At 35.2% G+C, this 8,217-nt stretch overlaps 1 protein-coding gene across 3 annotated transcripts in view; it reads right to left on the bottom strand.

Annotated features, from left to right (window-relative positions):
* Window positions 1-5,571: 5,571 nt before the first annotated feature.
* Hnf4g (hepatocyte nuclear factor 4 gamma) overlaps window positions 5,572-8,217 on the bottom strand; it is a 139,381-nt gene continuing 136,735 nt past the window's right edge. For 2 of the 3 annotated variants that reach the window (XM_021157861.2, XM_029475261.1), the window contains one exon: window positions 6,458-6,958. In XM_021157861.2, the coding sequence (XP_021013520.2) occupies window positions 6,837-6,958 (122 nt within the window). In that variant the 3' untranslated portion in view covers window positions 6,458-6,836. Of the gene's footprint in view, window positions 6,959-8,217 lie in introns of all 3 variants that reach the window. The other variant, XM_021157862.2, reaches the window with a different exon arrangement.

Below are 8,217 nucleotides of genomic sequence, written 5' to 3'. Positions count from 1 at the left end.
TTGGACCTCCTCCTGGCTGAAGAAGAAGGCCCAAAACAGGACCTTTCCCAGATGCTGTGTTGCTTTGGCAGGTCACAGAAGCTGTCAGCTTCTGTGGTGCACACTCTCACCTGTACAGACTAAGTTCCTAAGTTCTGCGGAGTCCCAGAACAAAGATGTTGCTCCCTGCTCCTGAGGCAGAGGGCTCCCGTGCAGGGAGGACTCCTGTCCTCCTGCTGGGAGGGTGGCCGGATGTCTGAGGCCTGAAAAGGGTGCTGCCTCAGAGGCTCTGTGGCTCCCGCCTGTCCCAGAAGCTGTCTGCTTCTGTGGTGCACACTGTCACCTGTGCAGACTAAGTCGTTTTCTGTTTCTTTGTTTCTCTTGTTCTATCCATTTGCCTGAAATTTTCATGATGTTATTTTTTAGGAGCCCAGTAAAATTCCATTTTATAAATATGCAACATCTTTATTCATTCTTCAGTTTTGGGACATTTAGGTTGTTTTCAGTTTCTGGCTGTTATGAGTATTCTCTATAAATGTAGTTTAGAAAGTGTCATTGTGATCAGATGGAGCCTGACTTCAATTATTTCTTGCCTTCTGTGTCTTTTTATTGAGGAATTGAGCCCATACGTATTGAAAGATAACAAAGACAAATGATTGTTCCTGATTTTGATTGTAATTGTTGAGGGTGTGTGAGAGTGTTTGTGTGTGTGTGTGTGTGTGTGTGTGTGTGTGTGTATTTAGGTTTTCTACTGAGAAGCTAGCTATACTTCCAATAGATCTGCCTTTATATGTTACTTGGCCATTTTCCTTTCCAACTATTAATGTCTTTTCTTTATTCTCTATGTTTAGTGTTTTTTGTATTTGGTAAAGGGGCCTTCTTTTATGGTGTTACCCACTTGGTATTCAGTAAGCTTCTTGTAGTTTTATAGGCATCTCTTGATTTAGATTAGGAAATTTTTTTCTTTGATTTTGTTGAAAAAAAATTCTAGTCCTTTGAACTGGGATTCTTCTCTTTCTATCCATATTATTCTTAGATTCGGTCTTCTCGGTGTTCCATATTTCTGGGATATTTTCTGTCAAGAATTATTTTTTTAATATAATATTTTCTTTGACTAATATATATCCTTTTCTTCTATTGTTTCTTCGCGGCCTGATGTGTGATTCTTATTTTTGTTCCAGAGATTTTTTGTGTGAACTGTTAAGTTACTAGTATGATGAGGTCTTTACATTTTATGTTAGCACTTAGTGTCAATTACAACTGTCATCATTATGTCTCATAAGTTAGGGTATGTTGTATATGCATTTTCATTTCAATTCCAGAAAGTGTTCTATTTCTTTCTGTAGTTTTTCTTTTTGTTTTTAAAAATAATTTAATAGCTTGTTTTATTTATTTCCATTTCAAATGTTATCTCCCTTCCTGGTTTTTCCCTCTACAAATGCCTTATCCTACTCCCCTTCCCCTTGCTTCTTTGAAGTACTCCCCACCCACTCCCTCCTGCCTCACTTCCCTAGCATTCTCCTATTTGGGGACATTACTTCTCCACAAGACCAAAGGCCTCCCTTCCCATTGATGCCAGTTAGGGCAATCCTCTACCACATAAGCAGCTGGAGTCATGTGTCCCTCCATGTGTATGTACTCTTTGATTGGTGACTAAGTCACTAGGAGTGCAGTACAGAACATATCCAAAGGCTAGGCACAACCCCCAGTTGAGGGATGGGACGAACCACCCATCTCAAAAATATTAACACAATATTGTTCCCTTCTAAAGGAAATATGGGGACAAAGAGTGGAGCAGAGACTAAAGGAAAGGTCATCCAGTGACTGACCCACCTAGAGATCCATCCTATCTACAGACACCAAACTCCAATACTATTGCTGATGTCAAGAAGCATTGGCTGACAGAAGCCTAGTATGGCTGTCCCCTGAGAGGCTCTGCCAGAGACTGACCAAGACAGATAAGGATGTTTGCAGCCAACCATGGGACTGAGTACAGGGACTCCAATGGTGGAGTTGTTGGTCAGATAGGATCCAACCATCCTTTTTGGTTAGATAGTATCCATAGTGTTATTTCAATTTTCTTGAATCTTAAGTCTTGCTTTATATTCAATTATGTAGTCAGTTTTAGATACTTCTATGAGGTGCTGAGAAGAAGGTATATTCTTTTCTGTTTGGGTGAAATAGTCTGTAAAATCCTTTTATGATTATTTGGTTTATAATGTCAATTTTAGCTTCATCATTTTTCTGTTTGATTTTTATTTGAAAGACCTGTCTGTTGGAGAGAGCAGAATATTGAAGCCTCACATATCATTGAGTAGGGGTCAACATGTGATTCAAGGTGTAAGTTTTTGTTTGTTTGTTTGTTTTATAAACTTGAGTTCTCTTGTATTTAGTTTTTAGATATTAAGAATTGGAATGTTGATGGATTTACCCTGTGATGAGTTTATGATGTTCTTCCCTATCTTTTATGATTAATTTTTTGGAAGTCTATTTTGTCAGATATAAAAATGGCTATACCAATTTGAGTTGGTCCATTTGATTGGAACCTTTTTTGCCATCATTTTACCCTGAGTGATGTCTATTATTGAGGTTAAGCTGTTTAAATTAGATGCATCAGGAAATGATTCCTGTTTTCTCATTCATTCTGTTAGTCTGTATCTTTTTTGTTGGGGAATTGAGACCACTGATGTAGAGATTTATCCAGGGTGAGTGTTGGTTCCTGTTATTTTTGTTATGAGGCATGTGTCTGTGGTTTTTACTATGCTGGAGTTATTTAGTCCTTGTGATTTCTTGGGGCCTTGGGTGTGATTAACTTCCTTGGGTCACGATTTACCTTCTAGTGCTTCTGTAAGGCTAGATTTCTAGGTAGATACTGCAACTCCAGCACCCCTGATCCAGCTTGCTTGCTGCTTATACTTTGCTGCTCTAGCCACTAGCCCCCTTACTATCTGGATATCCCCAGGGGGCAATACATCAACCTTGTCATCAAATTCACAGTGCCTGGGAAGAAGGAAAATTAGACTGCAGGTTCTTAATATCTCTCTCTCTTTCTCTCTCTCTCTCTCTCGACTTGACACAAAATTGTTAGTTATTGGACAGGAACTCTGTAAGGTACTTGTAGCCTATTCCTACCTCTGCAACCACACTGTAACCCTTACTGTTGCAGGATATATGCTGCCCCCCCCGAAAATTCTTGGTGGGTTTGTACCTCAGGGCTTACTCCATGAATTTAAGTTCTGGTTGTAAATACGTCTAAGGACTTTTTTGTTCTATTACAGCTAGTACCTAGAATGACTTATTTCTCTGGGTGAGATGTCTTAATGAGGTAACAGTTTCAAATAATTGAGTTAAAAGGGTGGCCATTTCAAATGTGTTATGAAATTCTCCCCTTGACATAAGGCTGGCTGGAATTGCTAGTGTAGGGGCCTCAGAAACATCTCAAGGATTTGAGATTGCCCATTACTGAAATGATCTAATGAAAAAGCTAGGCTAATTCCATGGCAGACTTCAAATTGGCAGTTAAGGACACTAGGCCTAAGAATTGGTCAAGTCCAGGCAAGCCCAGACTTGTCAACTACTAGTAAATAAAACCCCAGGCTCTAGCCTTCATGTCTGATAATGGTTCTGGAGTACATAGAGACAGTAAGATAAAGACTATCTACCCTGGAAGTCCAGTGTGCTTTAAATCAAGTCTGCAAGCTCACTTGGTGGTCTATCTTTGTCATTGGAGACCCCGGCATGCTAGACTTTTGCAGAATAAAACACTCTTTTTGTTTATATACAATTTTGAGTCTACAGTGTCCTTCTTTGGTGAATCACGGACCCTTACATTACTACAGGGGCCATGCTTGCCACTATGCCTGCTCATTCCCCACCATCATGGTGATGGACACTTCCACAAACAAACAAACAAACAAACAAACTTGTTTTATAAATAGCCTTGGATTTTTTGATTTATCACAGAAATAGAAAATAGTGAATCTAATATACTAGGTTAGCAATTTAGGTACTGAGGTATGTGCACAGGACATTTAAGCCATTTTAGATTACACATGCCAGTTACTCAGTTACTATTATTAGAACCAAATCAAAAAGCAAATGTTGCTATAAAATAGAGGTATGTACAATAATTATCTTTTGTAGTAGAGTCCAAGCCTATGATTTCTTGGAACTATGCTAAAAAATAAACTTTTTTGCCTCCATGAATGATAATGTGCTTCTAAAATTCTAAAACTAGTGTTAAATACTAATGAATCATCCCATTTCAGCTAAATTTTTCTGTTTTTATTTAGAAAATTCAGTAAAACTGTTTAGAAATCACAATTTAGAAATATTTTAATCTAACTATAATTTAACATTTAAAAAACTTCTTATTTCAGATTTTCAACAAAGAAATTTATAAAAATAATTTTGCATTTATAAAACAAATTTTTATTTTACAATAAATTACTTACATCTATCACCTGAAATGTATTATATAAAAGCAATAACTTTCTTTAACAATATTTGATAACATGCTAAAAACATCAGCTCTTCATTGTCCACCATTTCTGAAAGTTCAGTATACAAAAATGGTATATTACAAAATCCCTGACCATGTTTTTTCAAAGAGAATTATTAGTAATAGTTTATAAAACATATGTTTAGTAAATCATTATGGATGTATTATTTATCAAAAATAAATTTTGTATTTTAAAATTATTTGCTATGGTTTGAATGTGCATATGCCTCCTCATTTATGCTGAAATGTAGTCACGCATATAATGATCTACAAAGGTGGAAAAACTAGCAGGTGAGGAGGGCCTGAGGGGTGGAGACAACATGTGTGGCAATCCTGTTTTCATAAAAGAGGTCCCCTGAGAGCTGTCTCACAAATCACTATCTATAAATCAGAGCATCAGATAATTCTTTACCTTCAGCTTCCCAACATGAACAGCTATGAGAAACAAATTCCTGTTGTTTACTCTATCCAGTTTAAAGTATCTTGTCATGGTATTGTATACCATATATAAAATACATAATCCCCAAAAAACCATTTATGTCTTTTTGAAAAATTTACAATAAACAAGTAAACAAAAACCTACAGATGATATTTCTGTTCATGAAATTTAGTAAATAACTTGCTTATTTCATGAAACAAGAATACAGTTTCAAAATATTCAGAATTAAGAATCTCTTTCTCTCGTTCCCACTCCTCCATCAATGTTATATTTTAGTTTCATGAGAATAATAGCATTTGAGTAAATACAATTGATGCTGTCAAATCACAGATAACTGTCTCATTATTTCGACTTTAGAGCCAAGATAGTTAATACTAAAATGATCTCTGTACTTTTAGGTAGGAAGAGGGTATGACATACAATCTGAGAAATGTGAAGATCCATGGAGTCTTTTAATCCAATATTCTACAGGTTCAGGTACTTTATTTTCTCTTGATATATGTTATATAAACTTTTACAGCTGTATATTCAACCATACTTTACCATTTTAGTAAATATAAGAGAGGAAATGAAACAATAAAGACATGAAGAGAGAAAAAGAGAGAGACAGAGAGACAGGCAGAGAGAGAAAGAGAGAAAGAGAGAGAGAGAGAACACTGATACATATTGTTATTGTTGATTTTTAGTGTTTTTAAAATAAATCCCGACCATGGGTTATCTCAAATAGTTGGGGCTACTTATCAATCTAGAATTAAATGTTCAGCAAATTTCTATGTTGCGAAAATTCCTAAGTCATAAAAATATATCTAGTGTATATTTTATCTTCTTTAGTATTTTAGGAGAAGATATGAGGATGGTAAAAGATACAAAACTGCTCTCTTCCTCAATGCATGTACTGCCAACAACTTGTTATTTACATTTAAGAGTAGCATGACAGATAACATTCCATCATCAGCCATTGTATATTTTCAAAAGCATACTGTAATAATTTAATGTATTCTTTGGTGACACATTCACCAACCAGAACTGGGTTGAACAAATGTAATCAGTGACTTGATTCCCAGAATCTTTTCTGCCATACTTGCATATCTTGAACTAACACAGGTTACTCTAGAAGGACTCCTTTGTCTTCCCAAAGAACTGGGTATGGGGACATGCTAAGTTCCAATGAATGGGTGATTTTCCAGATTTCCCAACAGTAAAAAATGAATGTCATTTTTGGTTGAAATACAGTTTCATATTTCTTTGTTTTCCTTTGGCTTCTATGGTAACTAAAAGAAGTAGCATACTTTTCTTTAGCAGATCTCTTGAAGTGCAGTCACATTGCAAAAAGTATTCTGTCTTCTTTACAATGGTGCTGTTTCTCAGAATTTAACACAGCCACATTTACTGCTGGCCTCAGCAGTCTATGATATATTCTTCATCAGAGAAATACTCTATTCTACAGCCACTGCTAATCCTTTTGTAATCCTCAAGTTTACAGTTTGTTTTTTATTTAAAAACAAAAATAAACAAACAAACAAACAAAAACTTGGTTGATTTTTATATTAACTAGCATTTTTATCTAAAAAAAAGAATACTTATTTCTGTATCAGATCATAACAAAGCAAGTATTTACAGATTTAAGTTAATATTATGAAAACATGGAAGTCATATATAAGTGGTTCAGGCACAGTGCAGGAACAGTTGGAAACAATACACTTCAAACCCAAATATACATAGGAAAATAAAGCATATGAAATCTTTACTTCACAGCAACAATAAACAAAATGTATTTACAAACAAGAAAACAGGATACCATCTTATAACAGCACCATTAAGAAGCCTTGCCTGATGTAGACAAAAGTATCATCCTGAGATATTTGAAGACCAATGTGTTTCACATTTATGCAGTGCCATTCAGAAGGAATCCCCATCTCACAGCTGCTTTTGCTTAGAGAGGGATTGATGTGAAATGACTGAAGCTTGGTTTGCAGTAATTTTGTACTGTTCTTGTCCAGAGCCTTGTGGTGGGGAAGGGAGTGGGGTTTCTGGAGTTGCTGAAAAAGAAGCAGAGAATTGGATATGATAGTAGCAGTCACTCTGCATCATCACCCAAAGCTCTACATTACTATATTTTGAATAAAGTTCTTATGTAAAGTATTGATTTGTATAATGAGTTACCAAGCCTTTGGCATGCTAATGGCAGAGCATTCTCACCCTCTTCCCAAATACAGCTAAACAATGATCAAATGATCAATGGGTATGATAAACACTCTATTCTCACTTCAAGATGTTTCTTGCCATTAATAATAGCATTTGTGAATACTATGATCTCCATAACATGCAGGAGAAATAAGGTAGTAAAGAGAATTCATTGCATGGTTATTTTGCTCAAATATTTGGAAACAATCTTCATAATTTCTGCAGTCAAGATATATATAAAATTAAAATATAATCGGCTTGCTTTCTACTAGTTCATAATACTAATGATATGAAAAGTAAACTTTATGAGAGTTTTCAAAGCTAAGCTGCAGTCCATAATGTCTGTAGCATGCTAGTCTGTTGCTTCACAATTCTATTACAATTGAGTAGCTCTGGTCTTTCCTCTTCAATGTTAAGAGCAAACCTGCATAATTTAATAGAAAGGAATTGAACATAAAGAATTAAATTGAACAATTTCTTCAGTGAAGTTTGAATACTTTATTGTGTAGGAAAGCATTCCTATGGTGAAATTTTACCATATTATAAAATAATCAACTAGATATTCTTTAATTTTCCAAAAAATAGCATAAATTATTTGCTTACATTATGAACTTTATGGACTTTTCAGTTTTTAAAGAATTTCTATAAAAACAAGAACAATCTCCATTTGGCTGGTACCTGTTAATACTTTATATTACTGCTAAATATGGATTAACAATTACTTCAAAAAGTGGCATTTTTAATGTAGCTTGGATGAATAGAAAAATGGAAATTTACTACTCTAATTATTCCTTGACAATTACAAAAGATTTTAAAATTTAGGGATCTTCTCTAAAGACCAAGTAACCCTTGAATTTTTTAGTTGATGTTTTTAACATCTTGCTTTGCATATAATAGAAACAGTTTTGAGCAAGCACAAGCAAATCTAAATTTTTCTTTACAAGTAAATCTCATAAACGTTCTTCTGAGCAGAGAAAAAGAATAGCAATAGGGATACTGCAATCTTTGGTTTTTCGAGATAGGGTTTCTCTGTATAGCCCTGGCTGTCCTGGAACTCACTCTGTAGACCAGGCTGGCCTCGAACTCAGAAATCCACCTGCCTCTGCCTCCCAAG

Source organism: Mus caroli, chromosome 3 (assembly GCF_900094665.2).
Source record: "Mus caroli chromosome 3, CAROLI_EIJ_v1.1, whole genome shotgun sequence".
NCBI classification, from domain to species: Eukaryota; Metazoa; Chordata; class Mammalia; order Rodentia; family Muridae; genus Mus; species Mus caroli.
This window is presented reverse-complemented; position numbering and strand designations above follow the sequence as displayed.